The sequence below is a fragment of the Zootermopsis nevadensis genome, unplaced genomic scaffold (genome assembly GCF_977971745.1).
Source record: "Zootermopsis nevadensis isolate Lab colony 2312 unplaced genomic scaffold, Znev_1.0 Znev_ptg000007l, whole genome shotgun sequence".
Lineage (NCBI taxonomy): Eukaryota > Metazoa > Arthropoda > Insecta > Blattodea > Termopsidae > Zootermopsis > Zootermopsis nevadensis.
In genome coordinates this window covers 6,626,009-6,648,305 of record NW_028259139.1, presented here as the reverse complement: position 1 = coordinate 6,648,305, position 22,297 = coordinate 6,626,009, and the positions used below count along the sequence as shown (strand labels likewise).

Below are 22,297 nucleotides of genomic sequence, written 5' to 3'. Positions count from 1 at the left end.
TCACAGCACTGAAAAATATAATTTTCAACAGTATCATCATCACCGATATATTTCTGCATTAAGATGATAGCTGTCTTTATTCTCCTTCTGATAATGTTTTTAACATTTGCCATCAGATTCCATAAGTTATACCAGGGAGTACATTTGTTCATTTTTTATATGTATCATTTCTATTTGATAAATCCATATTCAGTGACAGGATGTTATTTTATGTGGAATGTAGTATAAAATATTGTTGGTGTCTTGCCATGTACGATTATGCAAGTATGTTACAGCTGCTCAGAGTGAGGTAACAATGCTATAAAGCAATGCTGCATTATTACCAAACCAGAGATATTGCATATGTAGACATGCACTTGCTTTTTAAAATACCTCTGATACATAATTCATTATCTTCAAAACAGAAATAAATATTTAAACACTCAAATGCAAGCTGTTTAATAATAAAAGAGATCAACAAGACAAGTACTCAAGCGCTTTCTGTACAGTCATCTTTATAAGTGCCTTAATGTTAACGGTAGTATACTCGCAAAAAAACGTGTATCACAATCTTTGTAATACAGTAGCTACCAACCTTCATAGTTATGACAAATTATAGGATCATTACAAATTAGCACTTTGTGCCTACAACTAACTTGCCTTACAAATACTCTACCATTAGAATAATGCAAGATTCCTTGTACTGACAGAAAATCATTACTCTGGTTGTTTCCGTGCTATTGGTTTACAAGGAATTTATAAGATAAAATAAATTGCCTAATTGGTTTCCTTCTGAGCAAGTAAACAAGAATCCAAGGTTTCTGCTCACTTAACATTTGGTTTTTGAAGCCCTAAATCTATTACAGACCTTCATTTTCCTAAATTTAAGGTTTACCTCAACTGAGTGTTAAAATTCACTGTCCCCTGCAGGAACATTAAACAGTGATTACAGTGTGCTTCTGGATAGAAACTTTCAGTTAATCTGAATAAATGTACTGCTCTATATTGTTTTAACATTAATGAGGCTTTACTATGCACAATGACAATGTACTGATGGTATACACAATGAACTGGATCAAAGTTTTGATATATAAACACAGCTAACTATATACAGTTATGCTAATTACATTTTCAAACTCTTATGAACAGGTATATACTATTCTATACAGGTTTCAATTGATAAACCAGAATCTGTTTCAATATGATATTACAAATTTTCCATAATGGAAACAATAATGCTGCTAGATATAACACAATTGCTGGTTAACATAACTTTGACCAGTTTTTGCAACGTTTCATAAGGAACTACTCACAATTTCAGTTCTACTCATGAACATGACAGGGTAAGTGCATCTGGCAAGGTACAATTGCAGGTAGTAACACCATTACCAAATAGCTTCTGGAATTTGTACATTATGTACAGTCAGACTGCAGCGTGACAGCTTTAAAATAATGTGAAAAGTTAATGTACTTCACAGCATTGTAGCATATATTACACTTTAAGTACAACATACTCAGTGGAAATGCAATGAAGTAATAATAGCAATTCTTAAGCTTTGTTGCACTGTGGCCTGTACTCAGTTACACTTCCTGTGCATTATGTGAATTGAGGTAACAAAAAAGTAACCTATAATTAAAAAAATTACATATTTAATATTAAAGCATCAACTATTGCATTATTTTGTACTTGTGGTACTACAATATTTCTTAATCATAGTTTAAAAATCAGTAGAATTCATAGTGATAATGATAAAGAATGTGCACTAAGAAGTTTTTGAAGACAATTTAATAGTTCACCATTTTTACTTCACTGTACGACTGTTTTTCTCCAAAGAAACTGCACATTAGACTCAAATGTACTGGCCAAGTTACATGAGCTCCATAGATTCCAAATTTATATTTTTACATTACAGCACTATGCATTATGCAGTTTTCTCCAGGTTCTGTTACTTCCTCTTTTAGGTCCAGACATTCTTCTCAGCACCTTGTGATGAATACTCATTCTAAGTGGAATAACATAATGTATAGAATGACATTTTGCTTAAAAAAGAACATTTTTTCAAAAGATTGTGTCTTTGAAATGAGAATTAAACAATAAATTATGGGATGAACTTCTTTCCTTTGAATGCTTCAATCTAACAAGAACTATACATTAAAAATTGCACAATGTAGTGACTGATCATTTCTGTGCACAGTTTCCACCGATACAGAATTTAATTATGTTAAATTTGTGAGACAACTGGCAATTTTCACACCGTTACCATGCCGGCAAGTGTTGTCACACAAAAAATTAATATGGAATTTATAGATATGTTTATGGTCTAGTTTCATATAAAATGTCTTATGCCTAACTCCAGTGATTAGTTACTTTCATGAAACACGAAGATAAATACAGATTCTGTGCAGACACTTATACATTCTAGACAAGTTTATGTTTACATAAACTGCTTTAAGTAGCACTAGTGCCAAACCCATCTAAGATGTTTTCAGTCATCAGGTGGGGTGGTAGCTAATATTATGATGGCCATAACATGTTTCATGAGAAGCCATCAATTTGAAATTAATACAACACAGAATTAATTCATCATATATGTTGTGGAAACATGTGCATTAGGAAGACATAACAAAAATCTTCACAAAAAATAAAGATCAAATACATACAATAATGAAATAATTATAAACTAGCACCTAGATCTCTGACATGTTTTACATTGCAATAAAAACTGTTTACATTGCCCTGGTAACATGTATAGTATTTTATGTTTTTACATTACAATTCACATATAAAAATAATATTTTGTGTACTTATGTGCATAAATAAAGATGTGTGATCATTATAATGCCAGAATTACTGTTGATAAAACTAAGTACTTTATGAACATGTTATGATTGAAGGTAATTACATAACAAGAGATACTGAAATATTTGAAAATGTGTCAGGAACTGAGTATGTGACAACAGTAACAATTAAAAAGTACGTTCAGAATGCATGAGAATTATAAATTCACATGGGAATTATGATTATTTATGTTAAAAACAATGTATATTAGAATATTCTGTCCATGGTATTATGACTGAGGTGTGGTTTCTCATGCTGAAGAACATAAACTAAGTACAGGTAAACCTCGATTTACGCAGGGGATGCATTCCTGGACGAACCAGCGTAAATTGAAACTCTTTTTATAATGTAAATTAATGGGAAGTCAATGACATGCGTTCCCGGCACCCAAAAAGTGACTACGCCTTATCCGTGATGGCAATTTCAGTCAAGGGAATGTTTTTTCAATTCATGTCATCCACCCAAAGCGACAGTAATTTCTCAATCCTTTCTGAAAGTTTACTCCTGCTATAACTCGCGTTGCACTTATTCTCGTAGTCCATTGTATTGACTGTTTTATTTTATATAAATTTTTCATTATGGTGGTCACAGTGGAAGGAGGCAGCTTCATACTTCTGCACACATTACAATGGGTATCACCACCTTCTATTCTACGAATTACGTCCATCTTATCTTCTAACGCAATAGAAGTACGCAACTTTTTAGCAACACATTCACTTCTCTTACCAGACATGGTGGCTCTTCTACAATTTATAAATATAAAACAGTTGCTACTGCAGAATAGTGGTCGAACAACAACACAAACACGTTTAGCACACAGTTTTCAGCACATTCAATGTGTCAACAAGAAGCAAACTGAGCTCATTTTTCCTTACTCCCTTATCAGGCTGAACGCAAATGAATCACCGTGAAGAGTGACCAAACAATGCTCACGTGACTGTTGTGCAATGTTGGCGGATTTTTAGGAGATTATCTCGCAACTACTTAGCAATGAGTGCAGAGGTGACTGTATAATTTTTATTAAAAATCAGGGATGTAAGAATTACGATTTAGTATAAGAATCAGTACGAGAAACATTGTAAAACGTTATAAATAATAGTAAAATATATTTTTTTCACTTTTTGACTTGCTGGTTTCAAAAGCAGCGTTATTCTGAATTGGCACAAATTGAACCGGCTCAAATCAAGGTTTACCTGTATTTCAAAGTGTTAAGAAAATATTTGCACCCAAGAGAAATGAGAAAATGAAGAAAATAATGTTTGTTTTTGATTTACATTTTACTCTTCTAATGCAAGTTATGATGGGCTGGACATGCAGCTTTGATGGTAGAAACAGGAAGATGTGTTCACAGAATTTTAGTAAGGAAATCTCTTGGAAAATGACTACATGGAAAGAAACACTGGTAATGTGAGCAGGCTAAGGGTCGAATCCTGGGGTAGGCTGTTGTGTTACAGAAGCGTTAAATATTAAAATTCTGTTATCAGTGTGTCACAAATGTTGTAGCTTTGATTCTGTAACATTTGGCACAGAAAATGACAATCAAATTATTTGTTGGATTATGTTCCATAAAACTTTGTTCAGTGTGCATGAGAATAAATCTGTCTCCCCCCATAAAGGACCTTGTAGTAAAGTACTGTAATTATTTCTGAAGAACAACAGTTTTAAAAATAGAATATTTAATGCAAATTGTATATTTTGGAAATACCTCATTTTCTATGGCAATAAATCAACTTAATGTAATGGCAATTAAAGAAAACTTTTTGCAATTAAAATTGCAGTTTTGAGCAATTCCTCAGTAAGAAGCAAGACATTTAAGTTATTACATTTTTAAGTAGGATTTGAGGTTTTCACGGCAGTGAGTCTGAAGATGGGTGTCTTCTGAGTTGTTGTGCCGTGTAGTCTGGTAGAAGTTTACCAACGTTTCTGAGGTCCTTGCTGCCTCCATCATCAAGGCGATGAGATGAGGTGATTAGTAAACTTCTACCAGCCCATAATTTTGCCACTAAAAATGTAACCTTTTCTATTGAATACATTTAGGACAAGAACTTAGAAGAATGTCACCTTTCACAGAAAAGAATCAAATTTAGTATGGGCAACTGACACACATTGGCATTATAAGAAACAGAGGTTATGCATTACTGAATGATATAAAGATTGTACTGAATGACAAATCACAGAGAATCTGGAATTAAGTGGTTGTTGCCTGTTTACTCACACTGTTTCATAACAATTTACTTATAAATGTATAATATAACACATACAAGACGACTACATAGAATTTAGAACACAACATTTTAAAAATGACTTGTACTTGGATAAACATAGTCTAGAAGTCTGTTACATTATAGAATACTTACTGATTTATTTGTTCTCTGTGGGTTTCCACATTTTTTAATGAGACACCTAAAATGGGCCACTTCAAAATCTAATACATCCATTCAAGATTAAAAGTAATTCATGTGTCTAATTACTATAATTCTTTCAACCTATAATATTGAGAGCACAATGCCTTATCTTCAGGTGCGATGCGCAACTGTGTCAGGTGACAGATGCATATTTCAACAAATCTGTACAGCGATCCACTGGCTGCAGCATGTGTTCAATAACACAATTTAACAAGAGGAAAAACAGTGACTAAGTCACCCTGTAATATTTATAAGCGAAACTCAACGACAACAGCACCTGCCACTGCTAAAACTAGCAGGTTCAAGCAACAACTAGAACATTTTTCAGCAAGTTCAACACTTACTTGTTACCAGTTTCCCCCACTGCCTCACCAAAATTGTATGGTTACAGGAGAAAGCTGATTGGCAGGTCATCTCTTTGGGTCAATTGAATATACACTGATGGAGCTGTCCATGCTTCCTGCCGCCAGGCTCACTCGGTAAGGATGGAATGCCAGACAACTTACAGGTCCAATCCTTGGCCCCATAAAACCTTCATGATATTTTATAGTGTTAAGAGGTGACCCTTCCATGTTGTAGACACTTATGTATTGGTTCACAGAGCCACTGAAAAAACAGACCATCATTTCATAAATTAAGCTATTTAGACTGTTCTAGCTCTACAAATTGCACAAGGGTCATTCATAAATGATTGGGACTTGCCTGGCATACAGACAGAGAGATGGTGACAGCTGCATAATCACTCTTCACACATACTTCACACCAAGGTCAATGCACCACTGCCATCTTTCTTTAACTTCCTGATGGGTGCAGCAAACCAATCTTTCAGCATAGTTTTAACCAACTAGCAAACAATGCTCTGCAAGTCATCATTGTCAGGTAATCAATGACCATGCAATGGATCCCTCATCTTGTTAAATGGGAAAATCTGATGGGACTGGAGAATATGAATGTGGTAGGACACAACCTGAGGGACAGCAGTGTCTGTATGGTTTTTGCATCGTTGTTAGATTTTCTGATAAAGACACAATGCACCACTGTCAGCTTGTAGGCTGTTGCAGGTCAGCCCGGGCTGTCTCCCTTCTCCACGCTGAAGGCCACCACCCACCAGAAGACTACCGTGGCCAGGCGCTGCTTTGCCACAAACTGCCTTTAGCTGATGGTGAATGACATTATGCTGATATGCCTTCCTACCATAGGAACCATGTGGTCCAAAATTTCCTGTGATAATTCCCTTGCATGACATTCAAGCAACAAATATGACTGAACTCAGAAATATTTGCTGCAAAACAGCTGATGCCTGCTACAACCATCTTGAACATAAATGTTGGAGCCACCTAGTTGCCAGTCCCAATCCTTTATGAATGACCCTTGTATTTTTAACAACACTCCTTGGAGTACACTGTAATTCCAAAGGCATTCTTCATGCCACATCAGGTGATGGACATCAGAAGGGCAACCAAAGGAAAACAATTTCAGCATGACATGGATGAGCCCATAAGGCATGCTTCACTTTCACTGAAGTATAATGAACACCTAAAGATCCTATTAGAACTAATAAAATTTGCAAAATTGGTCCCTCCATCTGCCAGATCATAGAATGAATATTCTTGGAACATGTTCTAACAATTTTATTTGTTATCAGTTATTCTCTTCTGATTAACTATTTCCTATTACATGTCTAAACTAAGCAAGTAATGAAGTACCTGGAATATAGCAAGTGCTGCCACAAAATAATATAATATGACAACTGATCATATAGTGAATGTAACAAAGATGACTGAAAGAAATGGTACTTAACTTTGTTAGTAAATACAAGTCACAAACACACCAGAGTCTACTTCATAATGAACGCCTTAACGTACCAAGCAAACGTGTCAGCAGCTTTGTGAACTGCCATTGCTGTCATTCCCTGAGATGTTTCACAAGTTGCTAATGAAGAATTCCTCCGAAGATCAAAAAATTTTACATCACCAGCCACACTAAAACAAAAATGTGTCTTGAGACTGAATTTAATATATAAAGGAATTGCGTAAAAAGTCACAATGTGACTGTCAGATAAATCATACATTGATGTATGTGCTTAATGCTTTAATTGCAGCTTCTGACTGAGCATTGAATATTTGAGTAAAACAGAAGACATGGAATTTCTTGACCAGCTGAACATACTACAGCTTCTCAAGAAGAACTCTGTTATATGGTGTTAGTTCCCTTAAGAGAATAAATTGTCTTAATAATTCTCTCATTGATCCCAAAGTTTTCTAAATACCCAGAATCTCAAAAACCCAACCGATACAAAAAGAGATCAACAGATTGATCTTACCACCCAGTGATAGCCTTCCCACTTCCTTGAGGATTACTTCGAAGGTTAACATCTACAATCCATGCTGAATGTTCCCTCCATGTCATAATACGTGCCTCTTGGGGTGGCAGACGGCGATCAAACAATCGCACTGAGCCATCACCACATCCTGCTACTATCAAAGAGGATTCTGGAAAACAACATAACACCCTGCAGCTACTCAGTTTCTACACACTTCTTATTGAACATATAGTTTCTTCACATAATTCATTTTGAGTAACACTAGAGGTGGGAAAGCCAGTTTTTCAGTTCTTTTCCTCTTGCCAGGTCTTTAAACTGACACAGACAGAACTTGTCATTCACCAAAGGACCATATAATCAACATTCTGATGAAGAAAGCTATATGATAATCAAATCGTGTTCAGAATGTAAAAAAAGAACATAATATTCCCTTATGCAGAGTTTACATTTCAAGACCCATTAGATTTTCCTCAGTTCTGATTAAAATCCATTATCCTGTATATACTTCACTACACCCACAAAGACATAATGAATATTCATCAAACATAATAATATTCAGGACTAACATTTTACTCAGAACAGTACTTTGAAATATTAATATACCTGATACATCAGTGGAAATGCTTGTGACACAACAGTCAGCACCGGTCGGAATGTCTTGCACTTTCAGTTCACTCTCTGCATCCCATATCCTGATTATTCTCACATCACCTGTCACTATCACATTCTGTGCCCGCTGCTCCCACGACATAACTGAACCAGCACCAGCTACATCAACATCAGTCATAATAAAGTATTAAGCGCATGTAGGACTTGAGGTTCTCATCATGGCGAGTATAAATTCAAATAATGTTGCCTAGTTAATTGCTGTTAACAGGCATTCATGTAATGAGCAAGAGAAACATATGTTCAAAATCAACGAAGTTTTAATTAATTTAATCTAAGACAGTTAAATTACCATTGAGGGAGCGTGAGACAGGCTGGACATCAGCCAGGGCCTGCCACGCTGTTACCAGCCCAGGTTCAAGCCCGTGCTGTGCCAACGTGTAGTTGTTCCACAGACGCACTGTTCCATCATCTGAACCCACCAGGAGAAGTGATACATCATGGCTATTCACAAACTGCAGCGATGTAATGCGGGATGCTTTTGAACCATGATTTGGACAGTAACTAAGTTTACATCCAGACAGCCAATCCCAGATACTAGAAATATGAAATAAATGAACCCTTAATAAAATGCATAAAATACAGAAAACTCAAATGTGAATACCTGGTGAGGTAAGGTAATACAAAATTCATCAACACAAGAATATTTAAAGCAACAACAGGAAAAGTGATCTGGAGTATGAATTCTCAAACGAAGTTATACAAACCCATCCTATTGCTTAATGACTTGATATTAACCTTCACTGTATTACAGTGTTGCTGGCTCAAATTCAACTCTACAAAGTTAATGTCGTAGCAACACGCTACTGTTATACACGAGTACCTCGACTGTGCACAAATGCCATGACACAATGCTGATAAAAATTAAATTATGTTTTGCAGCTTTCAAAATAAAAAAACCTTTACTGTAAAAGTATGAAATGTACCCTACTCTCCCCATTTTTATTAAATTTCATAGAACTTCATTTGTTCTTTGAATTACCTGAAAGCATCTTTGCCAGCAACAGCAACATAAGTTTCATATGGATGGAACTGGATGACTGATGGAGGATTAGGACATCGGGCACTGAAAACCTGAGACTCCAGTTTCCCTGTCGCTATTTTCCGCTGTTCATCCCTTGCTTCACAGCGAAGTGCACTGTTGCGCTGATACCTTAAATCAAACAGTTAATTAATCGCTTACTGTACCAACATGGGATATTTCTGGATTTTTATGCTGTTATGTAATAAAGAGAATTTCCAAAAATGGTAACAGTATTAATTAAAACAATACACCCACATTACTTTTCATTTGCCCTCCCGTGATACCCCTCAATAAGTTAATCTACAACTATTAGACAAAAGTCCTCATACTGTTGAAAATAAAAATAATTCATATCTTAAACAGAGAATTACACCTGCATTATGGATACTATCTACCAAAACATCAGACTTGAGAACGTCACTACCTCTGACTAGTTCTGAACTCCTACTAAACCCCTTCAAATCACTAATGTTGATTTACCTCGGGAGAAAACTTATCTAACACTAAATAACAGCAGACTTGGTACAGTGCTTCTATAAAGGACAAGTGGCAGGAAATGTAACTTCAGTCTCAGCGCTCAACTTGCTGTTCATAACAAAGTAAACTACATCTAATATTTGTTAACATACTCAGTAAAAGAACTAAACATTCATATAACAAAGATACCTCCATTCTCGTTCATAATGCAGACTGCTTTCCACATCATTGTCCTGTAGGAACTTCATCACAGGCTGAGCAAAGTATTTACAGCTCCAGTCAACAAACTGAGTTGTTACCAGAGGTTTACGGCCGCTATTTATGTCATTCTCTTCTTCAGAGATCTGTAAGTAATCGATCTCTAATACTCTACAAAGTATAATTTTGAGACAATAGTAACTGAAAAAATTACAGAATGCTGCCTGTCTGAGCAGACAATTGACTCAGCCTTGAAGCCATGACATCATGCTGAATGCTGTTCTAAAAACATTTGAAATGTTGCAGCAAATCTGCATGATATTTGATACTATGGGTATGTTACCAGTGATCCAACTAATATACTGAATTCTATATAAAGCATACTATAAATATTAGTATACATTAGAAAGCTAGAACGAGAACTGAGCACGAGCTACTATTTCTGCACTACATATCCGAATGGCTGCATACCTGAAAAAGATTGGTACTTCTGTTTTATGGTCAAGTCAATTCTCTGCTTAGACGCTAGTCAATCCTTGATATCCACTGTTAAGTGGTTCCTTAAAAGTGTGACAGATTTGGAGCAATATAACTGCAATGTTATAATTAAAATTTTATGCCCAGTTAAAGAGCACCTTGTACGGATTAAAAGAGGAAGCAGGGTGAACCCCAAATTTTGTCTGACACTTCCACAAGTACAACTGCCAGTTTCTCTTTAGCTTATTATTATTGCAAGAATGTATGTTGTCATTTGTGGACCTAGGGCTAAGGTTTATGAATTATGAACTTTCAATCAAATATCCATCTCAAAATATTTGAATAAATATGAAGTGAATTAATTCTAACTTACAGTATTTGGCAGAGTTTTACGAGTACGACATGTTAGATGTGATGATCGGGATGCTGCAAGGCGATGAAGCTCTGTAGCTGAAATCGTAGATGGTGGAGATTCACCTCTGGAAAGCATAAATTTCAAAATGAAACAATCTGATACGTGTTCAAATAAAGAGTTGTCGGTACATCAACTCATATATGTTAACACAAGGCTAAACTATGTTCCTTATCCCAAATTTTTTAATTTTTCAGAGATATGAACAGAATAAGAAAATGTAGGGTTTGAGGTTTTCACAGTGGTGAGCTTGAAGATTGCTGTCTTCAGCATAAGCAAAATGTACAGGGATAGATGTTTTCTAAATTTCACAATAAAAAATTGGGATGTGAGAAATCCGCAAAGAAACACTGTATTTATGTAATTACTTTTCATTGCTGATGTTACAAATTACACCAACACATAAATAATCTGAAACACTTCTTACGCTAAGAATGTTGGTCGACCAGACGGAGAAGGAGGAAGAGATAAAGATGATGTTATTTTAGTATCATTTACTTCCTTCGGAACTGAGGAATCTTTCACCTAAAAAGAAAATATATTTTTATAACACTTCAACAACACCACAATTTTATATACTGAAATATAACAGAATTTGTATTAGCATTAAAAGTATCAAAAACAGACAATAAAACAAAGCATTATTCACATTAACAATTATAATGCTGAAACCTAAATTTGAAACAGATGTTCATGTTTCATAACTGGAAGGGAAGACACAATTATAATATAAAGGGCTGAAGAATCCTTCTAGTTATCTTTCTTACTTTACTGTGAAATGATAAACTGGGGAAAAGAGGGAAGGTAGTGGTCATGATTTATTTCAACCCTTTAAACCCCCATCCTGAAACCTAAGTTCCCCCCATGTTTACCCTTATTATTTTACTACCATATGGTCAAATGTTTTAAACCACTTCACAAAAACAGGATTCTTCATTTGTGGCCACTCTCATAACACAGAATACAGATCTGTACTTGTAATGAACCATTAGCATCAAAACATCAGTCAGCTTTATAGACATCAGCTGGTACTGGAAATACCGGAGGGAGGAGCTTTCATGTGCTTGAGCCAAGAAAGTATAAAGGTACTATATTAGCGCTTGTAAATACACAGAGATTCTAATACAGAATCTGACCTGGTCACGAATGTGATTGGTGATTATATGTGACATGTGCCGAATGCTCGGGTGTGGGTCCACATCCAATGTTGTTAAACCATGCCACAGTTTCATGTAAATACTGCCATAGGAGAGATTTGGTAAATTACTGAGCTGTCCATGCCCTAAGAAACAAAATACAGTGGTATAATTATGGTATTATATATATATAGAATTAGTTCAGCATGTTTATATTTTAATTTATTCAACATTGCTTTGTTTTCTTCACTTCATACTTTATATGGCACCGAAGATTAATTTATATTAATAAATGCAATTGTAAATCTTCTTCTCTGTATGTTGTGATTTGCAGGTAACGTTCATTTCCCTGTTAATTACTTGTTTCATGTATTGTTGTATTCCATTACACATGAATGTAAATACCACAAATTGAGTATGATGGGTTACTCGTACTCAGCATTGATCAGAAAATTTGAAATAGACATATAATGTAATCCATGAACCAGAAATTAAAATATCATACCAAGGCTGCTAATGGATGATGATGATGATACACGTTTAATTCTGTCAGAATTTGATTGGAAGGCCTCAGCATTTGCTACTGTAACAGGAATGATGCCGCCATCTGGGTTAAAAAGAGATCCAGGAGAGAGTATCTTCAGCCTATCTCGTGAAGCAATACGTCTCATTCCCATGATTGGAGACATGCTGACATCTGATGGAAGGAAAATGCATTAAGAGGGGTATAACTTTAAAAGCTGTTTAAAAATACCATTTCTATATATGGTACTACAGTAAAATATTTCTGTCGTATTTTTGGAGTATCCAACCTGCCAAAGCTTGTGAAGTCCGGCCTTCCTCCTGGAGAGCCACAGAGAGAAATGAGTTCTCAAATAGAAGCACCATCCACTGCAGGGCAACAACAAGTTCCTGTATAGAAAATGCAACTGAAATTCAGAAGGAAACTGCCATACAAATGTGAACGTAATATGACTTCACATTTCAAATTTCTAAAATGAAAGACAGAACCTTAAAAGAAACATATAAAAGAAGCAATCAGTTTTAGAAGCTTATCACAATGAAGAGACAATGAATAACCCGGTGTCCTACATGAGCGATTAAATACGAGCCGTGCGAGTTGCGTGGGTGAAGCGGAAATATCAAACTAGCTGTTTGTGTGGCGCTGTCCTAGGTTACAGCGAAGCGGTCAGCGGCCAAAGTCCAAGATCAAATATTTTGATATTTTCGCGCGAATTGCTGCGCTGGCCAGTAAGGCGCATGCGCAAGAAAGCTCTGACCGTGCAGTACACGGAAGGTGCATGCGCAGGAACGCCGTGTGCTTCTCTCACGTAGGACACAAGCGATTCCCTTATGTCATATGACACCCCATGCTGCTTATGCAGCTCGCATAGCTCACTTGTTATCGCTTACGTAGGACATTGCCTAAGCACCCAGTCAGTATCTACCCCAAACCAACACAAACCCCTAATATCAGTCACCATTAAGTCTGTACTGGAACCTACCAAAATCAATCAAACCTTCTTTTATGTTAGCAGAGCCTAAAACTAGGAGCTCCATTTTCAAATTATATCCTACTAAACCATACATGTACAGCCATACAAGCAGAAAATTTTGAAATTAAATAAAACTTGTCCTCTATTCTACATTAGGGCTGAGCTCACCTTCCTTATGAGTGGACTCATGTCATGTGAAACAGTATTAATGAGGGTCATGGCAATGCTGTGATCAATGTTATTGGCATGCTCACTACGTTCTGTTACTGAGCTGATAAACGTCCCAAGTGCATACACTGCAGCGGCCCTGACCTGTAATACAAATCGACCGTGAACACAATCATCGTACACTGTCATGAAGACAGACCATTAAGCTTCACATGTCAGATTTTGTAATAGTCTCACATGTGCAGCCAAACCATATTACAATCAGGTAATGGTTCATGAACTGTATATTCAGTTCTATGTATATGTCGAAAGAAATTACTTCTACACTCCTGGATGTTATTTTCTAATTATTCAATTTTGTGTAGTTGTAAAATTTAATTTAATTTGTGATCAAGAAAAGTATACCTTTCTTGATCACTAACCTAAGAATACTGGCTGAGCCATACAAGTCACAAAACAATATCTTAAGCAACCCACTTCCTGAGTTCAAATATTTCCCTAACTTTGTTTTCAAAAAATTGTAATTTATGTTCTCCCTTCAAGCAAAGTGACAGTTCAACCAATAAATGCCAAGCATTACTATAGGTAATACTAACAAATGATTCATAAAGGTACAGCTTACCTCTGGTACAGGATCTGATAGCAGATTATACAACTTTTCATGTGCAATATCTCGAACACCACACCATCGAGCTTTATCGTAGTTTGTCCACAGTCTGCCTAGGCAAATAGCTAGCCACTGACGAAGAAGAGGATTCTGATCTCCTAACTGTTCTAGACAGATGGAAACGAGGCTTCCTTGCAGTGCCACCTCCTGTCCCTGTGGGTAGTTGTTAACAATACTTGCTAGCACAAACGTAGCCAATGTCCTGTCCTCACCCTGAAAAATACCATCTGATGAAGTATCATTAAATTACTGTTGCTCTTTAAAAAACACTCCTTTCTTGTACTTCTTTATTCCTTAATCCTACGACTCATTCCACACCTTAATTTCTGAACATGACTGTATTCAAGCACAATGTTCTACGAAGGTTATACAAAATCAAACCAGCAACTACTGTTAGTGCATGCACAGCACCCATTGCAGTGGTGCTACATTTCCATACCAAGCGCTCGGCAGAATAGCAGCATAAGATACTTTTAAGTTGTGTGGATCTGCAAGACAAAATACTGAAAGGCACTGAACATTCAAATTATACAGTGCTTATATTCTGAAATTCTGCAAACTCCAGCAGGAAGTCGTCCGTCCAACACTTTTATTACCGAACATAAAATCATGCAGCAAATTTTGGACTACCGGACACTGTCTCGTCTTTATTATAATCAGCTAGGCATAGGTATTGCGATGAATTCATTGTTACAAGAAAGGATGAGCTAGAAGTCACTGTGTAAGTTAACAATACAAGAGATAATGAAGTTCAGTCTCCAGTCTTCCATACTTACAGGCATTGAAGGATCTTGAAGGATGGACAGAAAGTATTTGTGTCCATTATCCCTGACTAGATCGGCCTGACATGTCTAGAAATAAGGCAAAATGCATTAGACTTAGCTTTAAGAACATTCATAGTGAGAAAGTCTTAACCATAATATTAACCCATGCCAACTAATTATTTATTAAACATACATAAACATTCTTGATACATTCACTTCTGACTACACTTGTCTTAAATAAAAAAAAAAGTGATGTTCTTACCAATATGACTTCTTGAGAACATCTGTTGAAAATATACTTATAAGGTTATAGAAGTCAGCAAACAATGCTGGAACCTAATTTTAAAAGTAAATAGTAATAAATAATTTTCAGTTCAGTTAAAGAGGTGCTTAAGTATCTCCTTTTGTTTAAGAACAGTGAATGACTTATCATATACTGTGTATCTGATTTATGCAAAACTTTGGGAGTAAGAGCTTAAAAAACACGAACTTACACTGTCTACAGCCAAAATTTTAGCCCAGATGAAAACAAGGAGTGGTCTGAGCTCCCTTGCAGAGCTCTGTAGTAATTTCAGCACATAGGGAAATATGCCGACAGACAGTGCCAGGTTCACTGCCCAAGGACCCAGGTCCAGAAACTTTCCGAGTAGCTCCAGTGCCCTCAGCCTGTGCACTTGACTCAGTAATACCTGTTTTGCGTAAAAATTAAGTTTAACGGGAGAAAGCATTAACTCAAGAAACATTAAATGTTTGTTCCACCGTAATTGTAAGAAAACCTGTGTTTAATTTCTGAAGCATGCAGATGAGTTACTGGACATTAGAAACAAGCAAAATATTTGTTTATTAAACACTTTTGCAATAAAATTCTTTCCAACATTTCCAGAAACATGCTTCACTTTGTATTATATATTTTTAATTTAAACAAGCAGTTTCTTAATATGTTTACAATACAATTACAGGTCTTTATATTATACTATAAGAGAATACAGGAAAAGCAATCTTCTTTTCCCTCTGCCAAATTACAATTCTAGGATATCGGGCAGACTTCACTTTATCTGGTGGCAAACCTGCACTATAAATCTCTGAATACTGATACTGTACCTGCAGAACAATGGGAAGCTGTTCTGGAGGATTGCGCTGCTCTGACCCAAGTGCCAACCACACTTGAAATGCTGTCAGCTGCTCCTCGAAGAATGGCGAATGAATAAACTGATCTTCAGATTCCAGAATGGCTGGCAATTGCGCTAGACACAAATCCAGTGCAAGGTCCCAAGCCTGCCACATCGGATGCTGAAAAATAATATGTGCCACTATTTGTGATAATTTAGTTGTTGATTTAATATAGTAATCAGAAGCTTTTCAAAATGGTGTCAATGTTAATTATGATATTCTGGGTTGTGATCTGTGTAGTCTTGTAGGTGATCACCAACATTTTAGAGAAAACTATCACTATAGAAATGACACTATGGAAATATGGGTCTATACACAGTGCCAAGGCAGCCAATGAAAACAAGGAAAAAAGGAGGCAGCCAATGGGAACTGTAAAAAACTGAAGGCAGAGAGATACAAGGATGAAAAACAACTAACAGCCCCTAAAGATTATTCTACTACATCACATGCACAAAATAACATTTTAGGTATAAACAAAACACATGCCCACAGTGAGTGTCCTATCCACAGGTACTGATTGCGAAGAATTTCCCCTATGAAAATCATATATTGATCGGAAAATGTTTATTTTAGAAAATTTCATACAAATAAAATTGTAACAAGGAGATGGTAATTTTTGACAAATACTTTTGCTACTTCTATAAACTAATATAATAATTAATTTTATAAGCAGAATAAACCATGACATATGAAACCTTCTTGCTTATAAAACATTAATCATTAGCTTTCATAGTTACCTGGTAAGTTGGAGGCAACTTTGGTGAAGAAACTGGAGTACAATCATATGACCTCATAATTCTCTCAGCTAGTAAGAAGTTTCGGAACAAGCTTGCGACCAAGAGATCTTGTCGGAAGAGTTTCTGGAACAGATCTATTACAACCAAGACATATAAGCAATCCACATAAGCGGATCTACTAAACAGATAGATCTCTTTAGAAACAGCTGAACTATGCACAAATACTGACCCCTTGGTAACGTATTCCAAGCAATGGTATCTGTAATGGCAGTGAAGATCCAATTCAGTTCTCCAAGCATTGTTCTTCTGTCATTTAACTGGCCTGGAATTCTGACAAAAAGCAGAGTAATATAAACATTCCGGTTTCATGGAAAAAGTCATCTGGATAAAGGTATCGACATGCAGGCATTCCTCGACATGGTTTGCTATAGAATATACAAAAGCTTCACACATCACGAGTCAAAAGGACCAGTGAACACAGCGCCAGACACATTTCTATAGAAAGGAACACAGTGTAATTTGTTCAACTGTCTGCATTTTGCATTTCCAAAAATAAGAATGACTTTTAATTAAAATTAATATTTGGGATTCAGACTAACTGTTGCAATGTGAATTTAGATTTGGTCTGTTTCATCCACAATTTTTTATTGGGATAATAAAATAAAGAAGAATCAAATGAGCGGGGAATGTAACAAACACACGAGATACGCGAAATACATTTAAAAAATTGGTCAACAATTCAGAAAGAAAGTGACTACTTGGGAGCCATAGACATAGATGAGACTATACTCATTGAGCTAACCTGGCTACATGCCCCATTCCTATGAAAGTATTAAATTTGAATGTAAGATTTGAGGTTTTCACAACGGTGAGTATGAAGATTTCTGTCTTCTGGGTTGTTGTGCTGTGTAGTCTGGTCGATGTTAACCAACGTTTCAGAGGTTATACTGCCTCTGTCATCGCAGAAGACAGAAATCTTTATTAAATTTGAATTTTAACAAAAACTCATATTATTTTTCTAAACAGCTTTCAGTATATAAAATCAAAGCACTTACTTGTCTATAAGATCCATTGAAATTTTGGGCACCAACTTTGAAGTACTTTGCATCACAAACCTAAAATGCAATAAAAACTGTTAAGAACAGGTGAAATTATAAAATATATGAAAAAAAGCTAACTGAAACATTAGCAGAAATCTTCTCATTCACATATTTTATGCGACTTGTTACTTTCAAGCACAGAACCTTATAACACTAATCTCCAGCAAAATATGACATAAAACAAATCCAAAATGGATACTTATGCTCATGCCACACATGAAGAACTTTCAATGAGCAACAGTAAACATACCCTGTTTTTTGTAACACACAACAAAGTAAGCACAATCCAATCACTATACTGAGCTATGCTGGCTCATGAGAAGATTTTGAGAACAACAAAGAAGTATAAACAGTTGTAGAGAAGCATTAGTGATACTTGTAGCCATGAGAACCTCAATTCTAACCTACTAATTGCTTGATGAATCGGCTGAAGAAGCAGAGTGCATTCAATTTCATCAAAGATGCAAAGTGAGAGCAATTATACACTCAATCCTAATAATGCAAAACTACAAGTTCTTATGAAAATACATTATACAAAATTAACTGAATAATAGTTTGCTGAGTTACAGGAGAATTACAGTAAATTTTCATTTAAAATCAAAATTAGTTTTAATACTCAGTACTAAGTTCAAAATACTGATTTTCTAACTCAATGTCACTCACCACCTAAGTGCAATCTTGATTGGAGTTGTAAGGCAAGAAGTGAATATGTCTGCAGGGAGATCAGGGTTCATAGGCAGGATCTGAGTTGCCGCACAAGCTGCCAATTGGATGCAGTTTTTGAACGTAGGTGGAGAATTCACTGATCCCCTACTCTGTGCTGCTACTTGCTGCAAAATAAACAATTAATGACTTGTAAAATGACTTAAAAGAAATGCATTTTTAATCCTGTACATGTATTACCCAGGAAATATTTACCAGAAATGTAATGTGTGGTATTAATTCAATCAATGTGATTTTAAAAGTTACTACAACCAACATGCTCATGGGCACAAAATAAAGTACATGTGGCAGGTCTTTGTAATGGAATGGGTGTGTAGCATGACTTGTTCAGCGTTTCTGTAGAATCAAAACACACGGAACCAAGAACAATGGACATGTTTCTTCACATTGAAACACGACCTCTTGCCATTCTGGAAACACAAAATTTTAAATTCGGCTTTTCACATAAAACTTCTGTCCGCTCATGACCTATGGTTCCTAAACTAAACGGAGTTACGCAGTTCTTCACGCTGACAATTCTTTCATATTAAGTAACAAACACAGAATTCATTTAAATTTACCCAGTGAAAAACAAAGAAACAAAAGTGTAACCATACAAAAAGTGCAATATATTTATATAAAGGCTTCATTACCTCATATTCCTTTTCATGTTGATCAGCAAACTGTTTAAATGAATCCACAATTATGCCAGCATTGGAGCAGTCATAGACATATATGGATGGAGCTCCCATCCAGGTCTGTAGGTCATACACTGAAAGTGGGATGTACTGGGTATATGTCTGAAACAAAGAACAGTAGATAAAGCATTATTACAAAATCACCAAATGCCATATTTATTTTTTTATCATTGGCATACCTATCACTTTAAATCATTACTTAACTGACATACTTAACTCACAGTTTCTTTAGAACCAGGAGATCTCTTGACTTGGTAGCAATAATGCTTTTTGAATCAAGACAGATAGACAGTAAAACAAAACCAAGAATTTAATTAAATCCTCAAGACAATCTTAAAAATTAATAAAACATCAGAGAATTTGTGACACTTTGTGTACTATTGATACATAATTTTAGATTCAAATTTGCTGGCCACTTACATATCTACCATGCAGTAAAAAACCCTCTTAACTGATAGTAAAATTTCAGATTATCATTTGTGAATAATTCATATAACAAAATTGATAGAGCACAACCATTTTAACACAGTAAAATTATTCTCAAATAATAGTAATATACAAGTATTTAAGGCACCTAGAAGATCATCTCTTATTTCACTCATCCTATCCCATAGAATAATCTACTTTAATTCAAATTCTAAAGTATAATAAATAATAATGAAGAAAATATTTTTCATGTAGCTGCTCTGCCTCATATGCTACAATATCCTTATAAAACAACCTTTTGCACTAGTTTAAAAACATTCATGGATATGGTAGAACTATCAAACTGTACTGTCATATGCATACACACCCTGTTGAACACCCAAACCTCTCCATTAGATGTTGGCTTGGGAACACCATGGCCGTTATAATGGAACAGAACCCGTTCTTCTTTGGCATTACGTCTGAGAGATGTGCACAATTTCTTCACTTCCTCAACAGTAGGGTCAAGGCTTTGCTTATACCTAGCTCGTGGCTGCCACCTTTCATACTGCTTCTGCAGATTTGCTCCTATTGTTTCTAAAGCTTTTTGAGGACTCACTGATAATGGATCTGTAAAGAAGAATAAAGAAGAAATGCCTCATGCATGACATAATAATGCTACATCCAGGTCATAACATCACATGACACAACAGCATAATAATGACTTGGAATCAGCATTCAACTGACTGCTTTGCACAACAGTTCATAAACCCAAATTTTGATGATTATTATTTCACTATCTCAAAAACAAAATAAAATATGCATATTAATAACAACACAATTATTCCACCTCTAACCTAACATAATAGACTAACTCTTATGGTGGTCAATATTGCATCAGTAAAGTGTTAAAAGCAAATATTTATACTAAATACACAAATAAAACACATCTTATCTTGTTATTAATGCATTAACAAAAAATATCATGCTAGAAATATAAAATTTGTGTGTTGGAGTTATCTTGGCAAAAAAAAAAAATCCATAGCTAGCCATCCATTTCACCAAGCTATTTGTCATATACTCTGTTCATCGCTATGGTCCATTCCGGATGTCTATGGAACAAACATCAACATAACTGACCAGGAAGCAATATTAGTCGAAAACCAGGAACGTACATTTACTTCACCTCCTGCCTTATTAAGCTTAATGCCAATGAGCTCATATTAAAGCACTATTGCATTATTGTAATGCAATAATGGTACAAACATCAGCCTTCTTCCAAGTAGACTGTATTAATTTTGTGTAGTTATTTAAGAATGAGCTATAAAAGAAGCCCAATCCTAATGTAATTTCATTCAAGGTAAGTTCAATAAGGTGAAAATGGAATTTCACATTTGACAATAATAAGAATGGTTGACATACTGCTCTCCTCAGTTCACATTCATAAGAACAGGTACATAAGTTATAAAATATACATTACCAATCCAACATTCAAGTCGAGCACATGGTTGTGTTTTAATGATGTCGGGAGGATCAACACCAACATTCAGGCATAAAACAAGGGCCACGCTCACTGTTTTCATCTGTGTATAAGAAAAGATATATAATGTCACACCTCACTAGAAACAAAATGTGACAAAACTCCCCAATATTTACTAGTTATAACAGTTTTTGAAACTGGGCTCTTTTACAGTTCCCACCTCAACTATTCTAACCTAAACATCCTAACCTGTAAATGCCTTTGGAGTTAAATTACGGTTACTATCCTAAACACAAATTAATGCAACCTACTCCTAAGTAACTGGTCACCCTGCTGTGACGATGTACCTACCCCACAAGCAGCAATACATAGATACCTTCAGGTACATTGGATGATTTACTTTGAATCAACAGGTCAACAGCACTGTAGCAATAAATGTCATTTAAATGACACAAATGGAATGATAACGTAGTATTCGAACCTACCCTTTCTTTCATTCGCCATGTCTGTGTTATGGCATTTGCACCCTCTATTTTCTCTATATGACGCTTCTTCACGAAAGAAATTGGTAACTGCCAGTCAATACTGCTGTCGTCTTCTTCTGCGTTGTGATTATTGTCTAGAATACAAGCCATTTTGTCAAGATATAAATTGAAGATATACAACTTAAGTTATACTTCCGCCTAGATCATTATAGTAAAACAGCATAGTTGAATTGTAAAACTCGATCGCAAACAAACTGCGACGTATTCTGCCATCTTCGTTTCGTTTGCTACACGCAGCTGATTATATGTTGTTGTGTTGTTTTCTGTGGCGCGATTTTTCGAAACCGTAAAAGTTGTTTCCCATCATATTAATTTTAATGTCACCCTTTCGTATTAAATACGAATAGAAATGATTGATATAACAGATTCTGTGAGCCCTTGATCGATTAGCTATTCTCTTTCCATGCTATATGCATCAATTGCCTGTCA

The 22,297-nt window shown here is 35.6% G+C and overlaps 1 protein-coding gene across 2 annotated transcripts; it reads right to left on the bottom strand.

Annotated features, from left to right (window-relative positions):
• Positions 1–422: 422 nt before the first annotated feature.
• Positions 423–22,116, bottom strand: raptor (regulatory associated protein of MTOR complex 1). Of its 2 annotated transcripts, none has more exons than XM_022069503.2 (26): positions 21,809–22,116; positions 21,324–21,426; positions 20,232–20,473; positions 19,394–19,540; positions 18,702–18,868; positions 17,994–18,053; positions 17,168–17,268; positions 16,939–17,072; positions 16,133–16,321; positions 15,526–15,720; positions 15,044–15,118; positions 14,223–14,480; positions 13,601–13,744; positions 12,749–12,848; positions 12,442–12,633; positions 11,937–12,082; positions 11,228–11,325; positions 10,762–10,867; positions 9,903–10,057; positions 9,195–9,365; positions 8,505–8,749; positions 8,150–8,314; positions 7,547–7,715; positions 7,089–7,205; positions 5,568–5,829; positions 423–4,820 (listed from the first exon to the last, which is right to left on the bottom strand). In XM_022069503.2, exons 1-25 carry the CDS (start codon positions 21,956–21,958, stop codon positions 5,634–5,636), a joined length of 3,825 nt encoding a protein of 1,274 aa, XP_021925195.1. In that variant the 5' UTR covers positions 21,959–22,116; the 3' UTR covers positions 423–4,820; positions 5,568–5,633. The 2 variants fall into 2 exon arrangements, with proteins under 2 accessions (XP_021925195.1, XP_021925194.1); XM_022069502.2 differs by having other exon boundaries at positions 423–1,982.
• Positions 22,117–22,297: the final 181 nt, after the last annotated feature.